Below are 19,296 nucleotides of genomic sequence, written 5' to 3' on the forward strand. Positions count from 1 at the left end.
CACACACTAGGGACAATTTGGGAGAAAAACAATTAAAATACCAGCATGATTTTGGAAGGAAAGCAGATAATTTGGAGGAAACTCATGCAAATAAGGGGAAAAAAAGCCACTTTCCATGAACATAGGTATCCTAATATTAAATACCAGTATCCTAAGCTACAAGGCAGATGTGCTACATTTTTAGCATCGGTGCTAAATGGCCCATAGGGTCATATTTATAATATTACCCCTTGCGCCCAATGCAGCAAAATTGTATTATAACTACTACAAGAACTGGGGGCAATACCAGGGAATGGAGGTAAATCCAATCATGGAGTATACTCCACTGAACTTTTTTTTTAAATAAATATGTTTGTGAATGTTTTTATTTATCCTGGAATTTAATTTATAATGTTATACATACACTAAAAAGGTTAAAGGTGAATGAAATCAGGAAGTTGAATATAACAGTGTCTAATATTTCACAGAATTTAAATTGACTGCAGCATCAGTAGTCAATAAAAAATATCAATTAATTTATATTATATGTAAATTACTTACAGTTAATGGTAATCCCTAATCTCTATCATCTACTAGCTGTGAAATCACTAAGGGACATATTAAAGCTAACAGTTCTTAGTCATATTTACTGTATTTGTTATGTAATGTTGAAGACATTTCACCACTCACCCAAGTGGCATCCTTGCTTCTAACGCATGTTAAAAATATACCCCAGCATTTATAGCCACATGGGTAAGTCAATCACCTTAGTCGAATAACTATAGTTTTATGCAATGTGTCAGGGTAGATGCTGATTGAAGGGAGGTGTGAATGTTTGTGCAACACCCCAGTACTTGTGCTTAATAGGGCAATCCCCAAAAACAGTCTGTCTGCTTGTGAAGGATCAATTCTAAAGAAGCTCCAGTGGTTCCATGTGTAAAAGTGCTTGGCGCCCCAAAATAATTTCTGATGCAATGTAAAAGACAATGTTAGATTTCCAGCACAGTTGAAGTCGCTAATCCCCCCAGCCTATAATGTAGCATGTTCCATCTCAATCATCAATGGTATGCACAATCAGTTCTTTTCTGAGCTTGACTTGGAACCTTTGCTTACAAAAATTATAGAAATTATATTTGCCTGCTTCATGTAAATATAGGTTTTGAAAAGTGAATTGAATGCCCACAGGGAAATGTTGCTATGTAAAACCCACCTTCTTTGCATTCCAAGGCCAATCTTGATTTTTGAAAAGTGAATTGAATGCACACAGGGAAATTTTGCTATGTAAAACCCACCTTCTTTGCATTCCAAGGCCACCCGTGATTCCAAGTTGTCCATTTGCATCTGCAATCTTTTTAGTGTTAAGTCACTTTCCCTTGATTTGCGTTTATATGCTATAAGCACAGCCACAATAAAAATGATCAACAGTCCTCCTGCTGCAGCAATGCTGACGATAGCTGGTACACTAAGTGGGCTATCGGGTGTTATATAAACCATGCCAGGGGAGAATTCCATTCCACCAACTCGAGCCTACAAAGAGATGACCAATTAGATACAATAGACACAGACTTTCAGCGTATATGCATACATGTACACAAATAAAATATACACAAATCTTTATAAAAAAGTAACTGGTTGAACAAATGTCAGCAGGCCATGATTTATACATTGTGCATGCCTTCATTTTAGCGGGAACATGTACAAAAGTAAATGTACCAAGGTTAGGGCAAGAAAGGGACACAGAAATATGTTTTATCACATCATCCCTTTAGACATAAATGCTCCTTTCTTGTTCTTGCCAGCAAGTTGTAGGCTTGACTAAGAATCCTAGAAATCTACAGGGATGCCTTATTTGATACCACTTCAAACTCAAAGATAATTGTGTTTGCAGACATGGCCATTTTGTATCGGCCAATATGTGGCCAGTCTGACTGCGGATATAGTAACTAAAGCAACAAACTCGTGTCTACTTCAGTGAGACATGGGAACCCAAGGACTAAAAATTATGACTCTGACTAGTATGCTAGTTTTTGGCACTTTGTATGGTGGATTTTTTCATGGGGCCAAAAACACATAAAAATGACACTGTGAACACCCAGGACACTGAGCTTCACCCTGCCCTAACTCCTATCTCAACATTCAATTCCTTGCCTGAACCTTTCCCCTTAATCTACTCCTTAACACTTAAAATACCCCCTCACACCTACAGTATAGGTAAATTCTACTGAATAGAACCCTCCAATATATACTTTGATATAATAAGGGGTGGATCTGTGTTTTCTTTTGGAATGTATTTACAATGACGAATGACATGGTAGGCTGACAAAAGGGCGATTACAGGCTTGCTGTGAATTGGCACGCCGTTCTGAAGTCCCCCTAAAGGAGCACACATGGCAGGCTGCAAGGCAGGTGTAAAACTGTCAGCCTTAATAGGGAAGTATAGTGACTGGCAGGATCACCTAGTAAGAATTTTTGTAAAACTTGGGAAAATCTTTCCCCTAACCTTAAGGGCCCACTTACACTATGCGTTGCATTAACAACAGGCTACCATGCATTATGACAGGATTCATTAAGGTAACTCATTCTATATTAAGGGAACAGAAACTAATCAGTCTAGCATAAGCTAAGAGATTATCAATTTTAATACACTTGAAAAGACTGAATTAGTAACCAGTTTTCATGATTGTGTCAATACAAATACTCAAAATATGAACAAAGCTCTTTTACCTAAGGGTCATGTCAGATGGGGAACCAGTTGCTGGTGACAACTTGCCAGAGGCAGAATCACTAGCATACCACTTTCTATTGAGTCACTCCCTCACTTGTCACACTTCCCTGTGCCATGATTCGGGGCCTGGGTTTTGCCTCCTGTCCCAGGTGCTCTCTTTTGTGGTTTGCCTCCTGCTCCTGCTTCCTGTGGCTATTTTGCTCTGCACTACAGTGCACCTCCCTCCTTTCTCTAGTGCATTCTCCTCTGCTGTACCTGTGTATCTTTTGTCCCTGCGGGCACACCTGTTGTGTGTTCCCTTCTGTTATCTGTTCCCTGCGTTCTCTCTCTAGTGCCTCTTTTCTGTACCTTGTATCCTGTATGTACCCTGTGTCTTGTCCAGTGTGCTGTAGACCCTGAGTACCTGCTGGCACTGTGCCTGCATGGGTGTGTCAGAGGGAGCATCAGTGGCTCTGGTGAAGACCAAGCGGCTCCTTAGATCCTGCGACTCTGGCACACCTGCGTTTGTTGTGCGGTCCCTGCATCTTCAGAGACCTGTATCCGTGCCCGTTACTAATTCAGTCATATATACTGCTCCGCAAGACCCAGAGTTTACTGTTCCCAAATCATGACATTACTACTTCCTCTCTAGTAGGTGAAATTCTGTAGCGTTCTGTGCCAGCAAGAAGGTGGTAAACTTCTTGTTAGACCTTCCACTATTGAATACAGATTATTTTTATACAATCCTTTTACTGCAGTATTAGATGTTAGCAATAGGGATTGTTTGATTCAGCCTCCTGCAGTCAACCAGGCAGCCAAAACCACAGGAACAGTGTTATGACAAAACTATTCTGTATGTCAGTAGACATTGCTATAATCCTTTGAGCTCGGAAAGATATGCCCCTAATCATTTTAATTTTTTTTCCCCCAATAGACTGTGTCAGAATAGATTACCAATAATAGAGGTACATCTAACTCTTTGTTGAACAGAACTGTAAAATGAGTACAAGATAATAAAGGGCTTCAGGGTTATCTATAGTTTACTATCTACCCATACTGGCCTATGTTATGGTGCAAAACGGTTATGTGCAAAGCACAGCATTACTTAAAAAACAATGAACATTTTTCACTACATCCAATCAGAAATAATTTTTGTTGTTGATTTAAAGACAAAAAAAATACACAGATAATTATGTAGGTGTGGCTTGATGAATCAGGCTACAGCTGCTTAAATAACTCTATCTCCAAGAGCAGAGGAATATATTAAAGATGGCCAGAAAAGTTAATCTGTCCTCTAAGACTTTGGGGATTAAATCAGATGTGGCCTTTGGACAATAATAGAAATCCATTGGGATGGATATGGCAGTGTGGCTGTGTGTCAGAGACAAGATACAATACGTAAGCTAAAATCTGTCCAGTCTTATCAGTCTTCCCTTAACCAGCATTTGTAACTGATAACCTTGTCTTCTTTGATATGCAGCCAACAGTCTGACACTTCAGTGGTTTTATATATATACATGTTTATAACAAACCTTTAACTCATATTAAGTACTGTGTGTCATATTAATGATAATTGTCAACACTTTAAATGGCTATGCATAATTTATTCTTAAGTAGCTTTTTATGTAACTTTTTTTACCTAGGGTGAATAGGGTTTCCCATTTAATTGTAAAGCAGGAGAGAGGAACTGTATCATATATCAATATACTGCAAGCTATACTGGCACCTCCTGGCATACCAGTTTTATGGGATGAACAGAAATATTAATTCAAAATGAATTTTAACAAATTACTACTGCTTCTCTAAGGTAACATTGGCACTATGGATTTAAAAAAAAGTCATGCTTCTACACAACAAACAAGACCCAAGACCCTAATCAGGGTGATTAGACCCTGTGCCCTAAATGGAGAGTAAAAAAGAATGTAAATTAGTTAACTGTAAGGCTCGCAATATTTTTTTTATAAAGGATTAACCAAGGGGTACTGCTATAGATATGCTATAGATTCTATCCCTGCTATCAAAGAAAATCCCCAATACTGTATTTTAGGAAACAAACTGTGCTGAAGAGAGGCTGCCATCTCTATTATCATATTGCAATCTTATTCAATAAGCCAACAAATCATAATTTTTCTTTTACTGAGCTGATTTTAACAATCTGAAATGTATACCAGTTTGAGAAACAAGCCCGCTTGTCTTCATAAAGAGGTATTCCACATTACAGCGGGTTGTTTTTAAAAATTACAAACGTGGCAAATGTAAATTTTTAATTTATATATTGTCGAGCCAAAGACCTTCTATAGAGATCAAAATGAAATGCACACAAGGGCCCATTTGTTATTGTTGTTTGCAATCTTAAAGCTGGCCTCTTCTGTTTCAACAGCATATCTCAGCCACTATACCAATTTATTGCTAGGATGTGGAAGACAACAGCAATTTCAGCTTCTGCTAACTTATCTGGAATGTACATGGAGAAAATGATCCTCTGCTTGAACCGCTTAATTATTATCAGGCCAAAAACAATCCGTGATGGCAAAAAAACAGAATCCTACAGAACTAGTCAGCTAGTTATTGGACAGGTAAACAAATACAAACCTTTAAACAAAAATAAAATCTGTTCTGAACCACTAGTTATACAATCCTCATAGTTCTTTCATTTGTGCAGACTATAGTATGTTTTGGTCTTTATGGCTAAGGAATTTCTATAGCAATAGTTAGGTAATAACAAAGACACTAAATTCTGCATGTACTGGTGGTCCTATACAAAAGAACTATGCATTTAGTACTTACCAGTACTTTGTGTCGACCAGTTAAGTTTGGGGACTCGCATAGTAACTGTACATCGGAAACAGTGACTGTGCATGGCTTCTCACCAATGTACATGGAATACTTCAGCTTCATATTACCTCCTGCTACTGGTGGAATCAAGTTCTTACCCTGCAAAAAAGATACCAATGCATCTGTAAGTTGTAAATCTGCAATAGGAAAGTTTTTGAAAAAGACACCTCTCATATTCGTATGCCCAAACTCATCGGTCCTGTCCAAAAAGACGGGTGCCGGGCAACAGAGGAACGCCACGGTCATCACTAGTAATAGCTGCACTCAACAGCCAGGACTTTGATGTAAAAAAAGCTTATTCCCAGGAATCTAAAACATTACAAGAATAGCAAGATCCACAGGCTCTGACATATTTTGCCAAAAAGGCTTAATCATAGAGAAATCTGTAACTTGTATATCCATGTATGAGATGAAATAGCAACTTATTATCACAAATCACACATAGGTGTCAGTTGGATTCTTTTTAAGCTCAATTCGAAGATATTTTTTGTATTTTAATTTATATCAGCAGAAAAGTGAATGTGGCTCATCAGAAAGTGAACCTTTGAAATTGACATGCTAATTCAAGCTGATGACTGCAAAACAATGTGCACAATCAACACATTTAAATATAAATTCCCTTAAAGGAAGTTTGTCATGACACACCTGTGTCATGACACTTAAGCAGATGATACCTTGGGTAGATATACTAAAGGAGTACATTTTCATTGTATGCCGTAGTTGTATTCACTTCAAACATCCAAAGTATAGGAAGCAAAGGATATTGGTATTTTTCAACATTTCTATGCAAATGACTTGGAGTTCACAGCACGCACAGGTTCTGTTGGCTTAGTGAAAAATTATCTCCTTCAGTAAATCCCCCCCCCCCCCCCAGCTCAACCTTATACACTAAACTTTGGTAGTTACTCAGGTTATAGGTTTATCTACACTGGCAGGAACTAGTAAGAGGCACATGAGTGAGAGTATGGCTGCTTACATTGGAGTCTCAAGGATAGTATGCATTTAGTTGCTTCTTTATACTGAACTGTTTGTCAAAAGTTCTATACTGATAAGCTATAAACCTCAGCCCTTAAAACTTTCAAAACTGTTCTTTTGAAGTGTAAGGGTGCAATAAACTACTTAACAGAAGGTTACATAAGGTTCAGTTCAACCTGTGAAGCCATTGTGTGTACCTGGAACCAATCTGAAACAATTAAATTAGATTGTTTTGGCAGCTTTGTGAATAACCCTCTAAAAAAGAGGCTTTTGGCTCCAAGCAATATTGAATTTCTAGTTACACTAATCTACAAAAATGAATGGAAATTAAGCATTTTGTGGACCATCCAATGTCATTTGTTGCTGACTTTTATGTTATCCATATAAAAACAAGACTTTTCCCATTTGATTTACCTTTAATATTATGGGACTTCCAGGTTTCAGCTCCAAGATACCAGAAGGGCTGAATGACTCAAACACTGGATCTGGATAATATGTAAAGTTGGTCTTGTTGAGGACCAGCAGTGACTGAACATTGTCTAGAATGAATCCAAATTCCTCAGGTCGCTCAGTGCCTTCACCTTGGCTGTTGGAATTAATGGCCACAGCTGGAGCTTGGCATATCATCTCAGTTGAGTTCAATACTGTACAATTCTATAAAAAAAAAAAAGGAAAAACATGGAAGTCACGTTTAGCCATAAAATCATTTGTAAAACTGTTTACAGGCCTTCAGTATTAATAGAGTTATAATAAGCTTTGTAAGTGCTACAGAAAATATTATGTCACACATATAATTATAATTTTTGAGTATTAGAAATTAGTATTCTGGAACAAATACTGAAGTGTAATTAACCTTTTCTTCTTTGCAGTAGTGATGAGGATAATTCATTTTTAATTCATTATTTTTCCGAAATATTAAAAGATAAAGGCTTTAATATAAACCAAAAGCATTATATGTCTTTACAATATAACTCAATGTCTGATATAATTCCAACACAAAGATCGTGTGCATTAACACATTCAATAGAGCACTGAAAACGTCTGTACTGTATCATGTTACTATGAGGTGCAGGGAGCAGATCTGTTAGTGTGAAATGAAACTTTGCAGTCGGGGACTATTACTTTTCCTTTCATTACTGTGCGGTTTTCCATGTTTCTCTGCAATATCAAGTGTAGATGATAATGTAGGCTGCCAACAGCACGATTTCCTGTTCTTTTTGCTGAAAATCTAGAGACCCAATTTTTCGTAAGCAATAATGTTGGTGTCTTGAACATCTTTGGTGCTAGATGCTGTTATTTCACAGCAACAATCTCTGTGACCAATTAAGAATAATTTATTCACCTTTCCCTATGAAAAGGAACAATCCTTTCTCTATTAAAAATACATAAATCAGGAAAAGAGAAAACTGGCATAGGTCCTGGTGACCATTATAATAGAACTATGGTAAAATAACATATTATCATCAGGTATACTGCTAACCCTTCTGACCATGAGCTACAGACACTGCCTAATTTTTGCATTTCTAAAATAAGCATATTGGAGATAAGGTTATGTCTCTAAGGGGTATATTAATAAAGCAGTAAATGTGACATTTATCAAACATTCACTGCAGGTGAATCAATCACATACCCACACATGCACCAAACATGTGCACCAGGAAGATACACCAGCAGTGTATGCTTGGTAAATGCCATGGCTTTATAAATATACCCTGATGTGTCTACTACAAGAGCTTTGCTAGTGGATGGAACTACAATGTGTGTAATGTAATATTTTTCCAGTAAACATAGAAGCTACAAATACATACTCCTTTTCTTACTGCAGGAAAACAGCTGTATAAAATGAAATAATTTGTGCTGAGATCTTTGCAATCTAAGATTTCACTACAGGTACTGTGAGGTTTAAATTCCAAGGATTTCTTGCATGGATAAGGTTAATATGCAACTTTATGGGTGAAACTCATTTTAGTTTAAGATTTAAGGTTACTGGGAGGCCAGGCTATGGATCGTTCAATTATTAACATATTTTTAACAAGCTGTAAATTAAATTTAACAAAAGCCCTAATTGACCTTTGTAGCTGCAGCAGAAGCAGTGAAGTCCATATCTTCCAGCACCTCAGATTTCCCAGTTCCCCCTACCAGAACACCTGCCCTGTATTTACAATAAAGATTAGATAGATGGAAGACTGATCTGTCACTGGTGGGAGGGGGAGCAGGGGGTGCCAAACTGAGCTAATGAGAGAATGAATTGGATGATTTTAGTGCTTCTGATGTGAACTTGAGGATTACATTCTCCACAGTGACTGCAGCAATGGAGCTCAGTTTCTGGTTGCAATAACACAACACTTTTCAGAGATCGTTCAGAAACTCATTCCCAGGATAATCCAGAACTTTTCAGCCTGTTCCTGTACCTTACCATGGTTCAGAGCCCTCTCTCCCTCTCCTAAAAGGTGGCAGATCGGCAGAACAGTCAGTACACAGGGTTTTTTCTTTTGCAGATTAGATGGGAGTTCCGGTTAGCTGAATACCAGATAACAGAGATCCTAATGTAATAATAATCTAAAAAGCCTGAATACTTTCCTAAATCTATACTCATGTGACAAGTGCAGAGTCTTCTCTCTTTCTACAACTGTGGGGTGGGAGTGGGTGATGGTCCATCTTTCGGTGTCCACAGCACTACCTGGGCAATAAAGGCACTTCTAATTTGCTGCCTTTCAATTGGCAGGGTCCTTTCAGGCTCCAGAACTGCAGCGATATAAAGACATTATAATGAGGGGACTGGTCTGTATAGACACAGACGGCTCTGCAGCTCTGGATCACCAATCTCCGATGGGCCCCTAAGACTCATCTACAGGCAATCTTAAACTTCTCTTGAACTATCTGTAAAAAATAAGCCAAGACAACTGGACTTGCTGTATTTTTCTTGAAGACGTTTCACTGGTCATCTAACCAGCTTTCTCAATTCAGGATGACTTGTGCAAAAATTCTCTGGGAATAAAATGAACTCTCTCGAACTATTTTTATTTAAACTGATGAATAGGTGGGTGGGAGGGAGGAATGTGAGAGAGGTTTAAGTTTGCCTGTAGATGGGCATTAAGGGTGATTTTAAGGTCTGGTTTTAATAATACAATTTAGGTCAGGTTGGACTTAATTGTTAGGTCAGGTGACAGGTTAGAAATAGGTAAAAGGTCAGTGACATGGCTGCACACATTTTAATTTACATTTGTTTTTGACATTGGAAGCTACTTTCTGAGAACAGCTGTGCTAAGTGCTGAAAAAAACCAATGTGGATCATTACCTTTTCCTCTATCATTTACTAAACATAGGTAAATAAGTATTCAGTTTGCATAATATGACTGAATTCTGCATTGCACCTGGAGTTCTCCTTTAAAAGGATAGGAAGATATGTCATCTTTTATCAAAATGGATAAATAATCTGATTATGTTTAAATCTACTCATGGAAGCTCCAATGTAGGCCACCATTGAACCATTCCAGTGTGCATGTCTTAAGAGTTGTCTAGTTAAACTAAAGAAAAAACATTTTTTTAATTGATATATTGTGAATATGGTAAGCTGAAAAAAAGGGTTCTATTTAGATGTGGCAGTCCTGCATTGAATTAATCGTCTCACTTATTAATAATTTCCATTTACCTGAGTGGTCTGTCAATCTTACCCATAAATATAAAAAGTCAATCACAATGCAATAGCTTGGGGAATAGTCAGATGTCAAATACTAGACATGACATGTCTCCTGAGGAAGAGAGAGAGAGAGAGAGAGAGAGAGATGTGACAAATCTTCCTGTGTCTTCCTGATTTGCATTGAGATAAACAATTCAATCACATACTTCTTGTAACTTGTAATAGGGTTATCATTCTTGGATAGCTAAGGTAACAGTGTCCCCCCTCTTGTAGCCTGTAAGTGCATTAAAATGCACGTACACTTTCTAGTCAGCTGTAAATCTATAGTAAAGTCTATTAGGTTTATATAATATATGTAGTGTCAAGTACATTTCATTATATATTGTACAAAGTGGTGCTTCTAGAATTGCTATCTAATGTATCTAAATATGAATGCCTAGGTAGCTATACTGCATGCATGCAATAATAATATATGTCTTCAGGGCATAATATGTATTTTTCTCCAGTTGTAAGTGTATGAAATGTTTTCCCTACATTAATCTATTATTCCCATGTTTGTAGTTTAGTTCACAATAAGATTGGAGAGCATGCACATTATTGTTACTTTAAAATATACACTGTAGAATGTACAGTTCTACGGCTGATGAAGAGTTTGCAGCTACAAATTCAAGGTGTCCTTACGACAAGCACAATGTACACATTAAATCAGTATTAAATCAGTATTCATAGAAAATGTCTGCTCAAATCCTTCTCTTAAATCTTTAATCACTTGTATATATAAAATACATTCGCACACCACTTGTAAGGACGGGTGATGGTTGACCAAGATGCTGAAATCAATCCAGGACAAATCACCATGACTATAGGTTATTTGGTTCACCAGTCTAGAAATTGATAAGCAAGAAGTTACCTACAAAGCATTGCAATGGCTGTACCTGCAATTCTGTGCAATGGGTTGAGTGAAAACTATAGATATGTACATACACAGTTCAGGAGGGATATGGTAAAAAGCTAAGCAATGAGCTAGCACATCCACTTATTACTACTCTTAGGGGTCTATTCACGAAGCAGCCGAAGGATCTAGCCGTAGCTTCGGCCGATCCTTATGCGCTCCGGGAGTCTCCTGCTTCCAGTCGCCCAGGAGAGAAACACTGATTTTTCTTTTTTTCCTTTATTCTGACATGGAGACGTGTCAGAAAAGAAAAAAAAATATATATTTTTTTTGCCCATTGGAATGCATTGCTAGATTCCTATTGGCTATTTCAATTTGCAATAGCCAATAGTAAACTAGCATTGCACCCACCTTCTGCTGATGGACCTGATGGAGAACTGCAGCACACGGAGGGTGCAATGCTAGTTTACTATTGGCTATTGCAAATTGAAATAGCCAATAGGAATCTAGCAATGCATTCCAAAGGGCAAAATGTATATATTTTTTTCTATTCTGACACGGCTATTCTGACAAAAGCAGTGTTTCTCTCCTGGGCGGCCGGGAGCAGGAGACTCCTGGAGCGCCCGGGAGAGTTTTTTTTTTTGATGGCAGCAGAACCGCCGGCCAATAGAAAACTATTGGGCGGAGCTAGCTGTCATTGCTAGCTCCGCACAATAGTTTTCTATTTATTTTTTTGGACTTTTTAAACTATTTTTCTGTTCTGCTCGGTCCCTCTAAGGCCGAATGCCGCTCAGCCGATGTACGGCTGATTTCAGCCGTACCAGCCTGAAGTGAATAGCCGAACAGCGTTCTGCTCACTTCTCTTCAGGTCGGTCTTTCACTCGGCTGCCTACGGCAGCTTAGTGAATAAACCCCTTAGTTTTAGCTAATCATTATTCAACAGCATAAAGCTGGACTACACACTGCATATTTATTGTTTTCAGCAGTATACATGAAGAAAACATGATTAGTACTTTTAAATGGAACATTGATGTATAAATCATGTATAGCCATCATCTATAATGTAATTCTTTAGCCATACAACTTCAGTTTGGGATTTATATTTTGCAGAAGAGCAACTAGTTCTATTCTACAGATGCAATAGTGTGGTTTATATATATATTTTTACTGGAAACTGAAGACTTTTAGGTGTTTGATTATCAGGTAAGATGTAGGATTTACATATGCCCTTTATGCATGTGAAAAGGCTTTCAAAGCCACTATCTGCTAGGGTAACAAATGACTGGAATAGAAGGTGCAGTGGGATGCATTGAAATGTGAATGAGCTTCTTATTTAACTACTGCTGCTGTGCCTCTCAAAATATGGTCCTTCAGCAACTGGGGCAGACATGCATATCTATCAGATCTGGCCATCATCCTGGATGGCCAGTTTGTTGCAGAGTGGGTTGTCGGAATCAAGATGGAAAATGGTTAGGTAGCCCAATTTGTCCATGTACAATCACATGTATAATCGCATGTACATTAGCTCTTTTTCCGTGACATTTGGGAATCCAAACCTCTTAACAATTGTTTTTACCCAAATCACTGCCCCTCTTTGTGTAACATATTAAACCTCCTATAAACCTCCTTAAGAACATATGTGCATGTTTCCTGCCCTTCGAATTAGTGCAGCCTACAATGTATATTAGAAATACATTTACGAACACATTTTTGGTAATACATTTACATCTATCAATATGTAACTCATATACAGGTGTAAATGTGGCCTGTTTGGAAAAAATGTCAGCTTCCAATAATTATTCTCCCAGTGTGCCCCAGCTTCACTGAGAACCTTTATTATAACCCCATTCAATAAGATGCAGGCAATGGATTCATGTGACTTATTTTAAAAGTGGCCTTCACTATGGAACTGCTTCTTTCTGGGGAAAATGCAACATACACAAAGAATTATGAATGAGTTGTGACTAATGGAGCACAGGGCAGACAGAGGCTTTATCTAATATAGTATATCTGCCCTTATATCATAACTCTCTTATTGATTTTCTGTTGGTATGAAAATCATAAGAGCTAACTGAAGCAAGCAGCTGATCCCACGTTTACCTCAACAGAGATGGTACATGTTGTACTCTGGTTCAGTAGAGATGTAACCAGTGGCGGAACTACATGTGGGGGGTTAGACACATGCGATTTGCGATGCCCATCTGCCCTGGAAAAGCTGAAAAAGCGCTGGAATGCTTCACGTATTGGAGGTCACACATTCCACCGCCGAAAAACTGGGCGGCATTACGTTAAAACGTGTGACCACGTCACCGGTAAACATTTTAACGTAGTCACAACCTTTGATAGAACACCGCCATCAGAGGGGTATAGCCGGTACCCATGTGAGAGGTCTGGGGGGCCTCTTACATGGGTATCAACTGTACCGAGGCGGCATCCCGACGACCAGACTAGCCTACCTGGGACCCTGCAGAGCCCACCATAGAGAGTCTCAGGTGGGCTATACAGGATCTATGGTGTGCTCTGCAGGGTCTCAGGTAAGTCCAGCACGCAACAACAATGCAACATTAGAGACCGCGGGGGGGGGGGGCTAGAGCGGGGAACAGTGTGATCCGCTCCCGCGCCCCCCCCCCCCGTCTTGGAAAGGGGGGCCCAAGATAAAATCTTGCACCAGGGCCCTTTGGTTATTAGTTCCGGCACTGGATGTAACACCGTGTACAGGGACAGTGACCTGCATTCATATGTTACCTAAATAGACTGTGCTCTGCCATTTTTAATGCTACATTATTTTTCCATAAGAAACAGTTTATTTAAACTGCATGTGCCTTCATTATTTTAAATGTATTATGTTGTTCTAAACAACAATGTATTTGGTGTTGTATACTTTATCTATTTTTTATATGATATAATTACATGCTTCTATACCTTAAATCATTTGTGACTTGTGATACAGCATGCTTCATTCATTTTCCAGAGGACCTTGAGGTGCCCCAACTCCCACAGTATATATGTTTCCCAAAGACAAGTACACAAAGTTATGTAGCAACAACTTCAGCAATGAGTAAATACAGGAGAAACTGACCTGTCTATTCAAGATTACAATCCAAAGGGATAAGGGGAAGGATGAAAGATAAGATAATGAGTATGCTACACTGAGGTGTGTGCCTTGTCAGATGGCGGAGGAGAAAGCAGGCCTGGATTAGAAATTTAGGTCTAGTTATACAATAAACCATAATTGGGGCATTTCTCCTGTATACAGACTGTAATTTATTTAATTAGAACACTATAAGCATTCAGCTCCTTTCCTGAGTTCACTAAGCATAAGAAAGAAAAAGAGAGAAAGAGAAAGCACAGCATATATTCAGTAGTGTTATATAATCAGGGACTCTCTATGGTGGGCCTGCAGAGCCCACCATAGAGAGTCTCAGGTGGGCTATACAGGAAATAGAGAGGGCTGTAGCAATCCTGACATTTTGGACATAAATCTTGAGATCTGCCATGAACTTAAGATTTGGAGTCTAAGGATTATACTATCTATCCCAGGGTGGCAATGATTTAATATCTAGATATAGCCATGTCATTTACTTATTCACAGGCCACTAACAGCATGACATGGAGCTTAAAATGAATATACAGCAATACATAGAAGTCGCTCCTTTCCTAAAGAAAAATGTATCTCTGTTAAAACAGCTGCAGTTTTGTCTTATATGTTATTTTCCGATTTTGTATTCATAGAGAAGACTGATCGCTAAGCATTACAAGGAAAGAAAAGCTAAAAGAAAGAACAAGCATTGTTTTTATAAACTAACCGTTCCTCAGAAAATGTTCCAGCAACTGACATATCTAAGTGTATATTACCAAGAACGCATTAAAATTAAACTTTCAGCAATCAAAAGGACAAAGGCCATCCAAAATAGGAACAAAGGAATTCACAAACATACTGAGGCCTGGTCTATAGCTGTAGAACACTTTTTGTAAGTTATGGTAGAATAGCATATTTTTAGTGACAGCTATATTTTCCTTACCGTGTGGAACACTTGACATAATTTTATTCTCTGTACATAAAACACTCAGAGCTTGCACTTATGCCATTGATTCAGAAAACCTTTTTCAAATGCTGACAATTCGCTTATTTCTAAAAATGGTTTACAGTGAAATATTCACAACATTCTATATGGTAAAAGATATATAACTATTTTAGATTTTAGATACAGTTATACTTCCACTAACTCTAATATGAAGAGGGTCTGGCAGCTGTAGCATTACACAGATATGATGGTTTAAGTATACATTATCAGTAATTTTCTTTGGGCACAAAGGACCAGTAGGGAGTGAACCTGGTGCCCTTTTGATGACTGTGACATTAGCAGTGAGCATCTGCTTCTTATCACTAACTACCTTACAGCCTCTGTCCCCTGCTACTTAAAAGGTAAATACATATGTGCTCTTTTCATCTCCAGGTAATCAATGAAAATGCATTTTCTTTTCCATAATGGTACTTTGAAGATGATGGTCGATTACAGGCTTAAACACAGGTAGCCCTATTCTAAATAACTACTGTGAAAATAGAGGGCACCAGATGATCAGGTAAAGTCGTAATTAATACACTGACAAGTACTTACATTAATGTGTTCTTTTCCATTAAGCTTGGCTCTTATTCGAGGATTTCTAATAATATCCAGGTTCATTCCCCACACTGATATAGGAGTATTCCCACTGTAAAAGAAGCGTTGTGAAGAATCTTCAGAAAAATAATATGGCCAATGTTCATAATAATGTGTGATGTATGGAGATGAATAGGAATGCAGAGTAACACGACTCCATAATACATTTGGAGAAAGCAACAGGTCTCAAATCACAGGGACTCAATGTATCTATACACAGGCTTCTAGTCTAGATATTAATAGACTGGCAGCAGGAGTATCATTTATTAAACTATGTTATTTTCTCAGCAGGGTATATCATGTATAGAGAGGAACTGCATAGAAATCTTTCATTCTCTTATTTAGAAGCTGTAAGTGGCAAGAAGACATGCCTAGGATACAAAAATTGTTATTTTCTTAATACTGTAGTTTCTGGTGATATACTAAAGTGAGCATATTGGTTTTATTCTGTGCATGTACAGAATACCATCGTATGCATGTAACCAATATCCTGGAAGATATAACATATGAAATCCAACTGGGTAATTTAAGAATCAGAATAATGTAAGGGCTCAGTGTACTGTGTTTTGCCTTAATAGCAAATAGGTCTATGCAGAGAAATACTGAGGAACGGGTTTTAAAAGGAATTCAATGACTATTTACCAGTCCATTTTTTACATTGCATTACTTTAAAGAATTGATATAAATTAATTTTTCATAGAAAACTACATTTTGGGGATGGTTATGTGGTCATGTATGGTGGTTCAGGAAAATCAGCACGTTCTTATTTTAAGTATTACAATAGTACAGTTTCATGGTTTAACCAATAATATATGTGCTATCTACTATTTGTTCATAAGTTAACTCTACCTATTGTACACAGGATACAAACACATCCCATAGAAGCCCATATCCACTAAGCCAACACAAATATGTTGGGTGAATTGTAAAAAAAAAAAATCAGTTTTATGGATGCAAAACATGTTTAGAAATACCCCTTTTAAATGTAAAGATTGTACTTGCTTTGAAGATTTCATCTCACACAATGAAATGTGATTGTTCTTACATGTGAGATCAATCAAGTGTGTTTCTGCTGCCTGGTTACATTTAGTAAAAAAATAGATAAAGTAGCCAAGTGCTTAGGGCTGTTTACTTAAATGAGAGCATATAAATCATATTTAGTATTTAATTGTACTATTTTTGCTCGCACGTGTTCTTCTCAGGAATATCAAAGAAAGGGTTTTAATAGAATAAAATAAGGAACTTTTGGGTATTCAAATACTTGTAAAAAAAAATGAGGGTTGTAATACTTGCAACTGTAACTGGGACCCTAAGCTAAATATTAATTGACCCTTCAACCCTACTGCTTATAATAAGGGATATAAAAGCTAACAGTAAAGAACATTGCTATGCATAGGTGTCAATCAAAGCCCTGCCAATGCATTTAATAATGTGCAGAGGCAGCTCGTATGCATACATGAAGTCAATCTGATGGCTTTTATAAATTACTATGGGGTCTATTCACGAAGCAGCCGAAGGATCTAGCCGTAGCTTCGACCGATCCTTTGGCTAGCTACGGCCCCAGGACCCCTTCGGTTCAGTAGAACTGAAGGGCTACTGTACGGGCTATTCACAATAGCCCGTACAGCTCCCGAACTTAGCTGAGCGGCTCAGTCTGCTTCTGACAGCTGGGCGGAGCTAGCCGTGATCTTACGGCTGGCTCCGGTCACTTGCAGAGAGATCAGCGTTGCTGGTTACCAGCTAACCAGGGACACTGATCGTCAGACAGCAAACTCTCCCGGGCGCTCCGGGAGGCTCCGTGTCAGAATAAAGAAAAAAAGAGAAAAAGCAGTGTTTCTCTCCTGGGCGGCCGGGAGCAGGAGGCTCCTGCTCCCGGGTGTTTTTTTTTTCTCTTTTTCTTTGACGGCAGCAGAACCGCCGGCCAATAGAAAACTGTTGGGTGGAGCTGGCTGTCGTTGCTAGCTCCGCACAATCGTTTTCTATTTATTTTTTTGTACTTTTTTAACTATTTTCCTGTTCTGCTCGGTCCCACAGAGAGACCGAGCAGAACAGCCTAGCCGAATGACGCTCAGCGGCATTCGGCTATTCACTCACTCACTCACCAAATATTTAAAAATAAAATCAGGTTGTTGTGGTGTACATCAACGTTCACATCATTACTGCTGTTATACTGCTGTATTGATTAAGCCTACTTGAGTACCTACATATGTTTATATTAAGCCCTTTGCTGTGATGTTTTCTTGCAGGTGTATATCCAAGGCACACTATAGTGATATGCAGTGCAGTTGATTTACTAAAGGCATATAGACAGTTCAATTTGTGAAATTAATGTTCACTTTGCACTGTTAAAGTGACACTAAACTCAGGAGCTAAATCTTAAAAAATGCATTCAAGTACCTTAATTATTAACAAAAATGTTGTTTTTTTACATATCACTCAGTTGTAGATCCTCAAATCATCTATGAATTGGTGCTGACACTGTCCGTCCTTCTGGAGGGTGGCTACTTTTGTTCCCCATGGTCCCTGTGTGTGTTGTAAAGTAGCTACCACTCGAAGTTTGCTCCTGTGATGGAATACAATCTCATGTTTAGTTTACTAATTTGTATTGAGATTGTAGTCCATCATGATTTGAGGATCTACAGCTAAATGATACACAAATAAGGTACAGTATTGTTAATAGTTAAGGAACACGAATGCACTTTTAAGATTTAACTTCTGAGTTTAGTGTCCCTTTAATGTTCACTGAGCTAAGTCAATAATATGAAGCTGTGTTCACATAATCAACCAGTCATGTGCTACAAAAAATGCTTTTTCCTTTTCTATCTCACACCTGATTGGGTTTACAAAGTGAACACAAGTTCACCCTTTTTACTATGATTCACATTGCAAAGTAAACATTCATCCTGCTAAGTGAGCAGACTCTATATCTCTGGTAAATCAACCAGAGAATTACAGCAATGTAAAATGCCATAATAGTATATTTGTTAACAAACTCCATATTAAGGAAGATTTATAGTACTGCACATTGCTTTCTTTATTTCCATAAAAAAAGCCTCTGGTTCTGTGATGTCTTCTACCTGGCAGTCCCTGCCTGGATATAATTGCAGTGAAGAACATGGAATCTCCTGCTCATAAACTGTTCTACAGCCTCCAGATAAAATGATATAAGCAGATTCCTAGGATTCTGTTCTTGGTGAATAAAGCACTAATTGGAAAGAATTTGTAGAGATGTCAGCTGTTTTACTCAAGTCACATATTTCTCTGCTTAGATGTTCAGTTTGGCATGCAACGTTAAATACCTCTTTTAGTTTATTTTGGTTTGTAAGGAAGAGAAATGACAGGTACAAAAAAACAGGCTTCAAACAAGCTATGTGAAACATCATAGAGCCTGTATAATAAACCATTTTTCCAATGTTTTTTCATGTTTAACTCCTCAAAGGTCTCTGTATATGGTTCCAGCCTTATTTAGGCTACCAGCAACTGATTTTGACTTAACAAATGATCAGCATGAAAATGCAAGACATGTTAACTTAATTGGCATAAATATGTTTCAGAATCCTCAAGGGACCATATGTTATATATAGCTGGAAAAATGCATAATTAACTGAAA

General features: G+C 38.0%; 1 protein-coding gene across 1 annotated transcript in view; it reads right to left on the minus strand.

The window, feature by feature from the left end:
• PLXNA4 (plexin A4) overlaps positions 1-19,296 on the minus strand; it is a 580,559-nt gene that overhangs the window by 93,053 nt on the left and 468,210 nt on the right. The window contains exons 16-19 of the mRNA XM_018566064.1: positions 15,645-15,738; positions 6,908-7,147; positions 5,471-5,617; positions 1,272-1,506 (exon numbers count right to left, since the gene is read on the minus strand). Of these exons, the coding sequence (XP_018421566.1) occupies positions 1,272-1,506; positions 5,471-5,617; positions 6,908-7,147; positions 15,645-15,738 (716 nt within the window). The remainder of the gene's footprint in view (positions 1-1,271; positions 1,507-5,470; positions 5,618-6,907; positions 7,148-15,644; positions 15,739-19,296) is intronic.

This window comes from Nanorana parkeri, unplaced genomic scaffold, assembly GCF_000935625.1.
Source record: "Nanorana parkeri isolate BGI_ZX_2015 unplaced genomic scaffold, ASM93562v1 scaffold26, whole genome shotgun sequence".
Lineage (NCBI taxonomy): Eukaryota > Metazoa > Chordata > Amphibia > Anura > Dicroglossidae > Nanorana > Nanorana parkeri.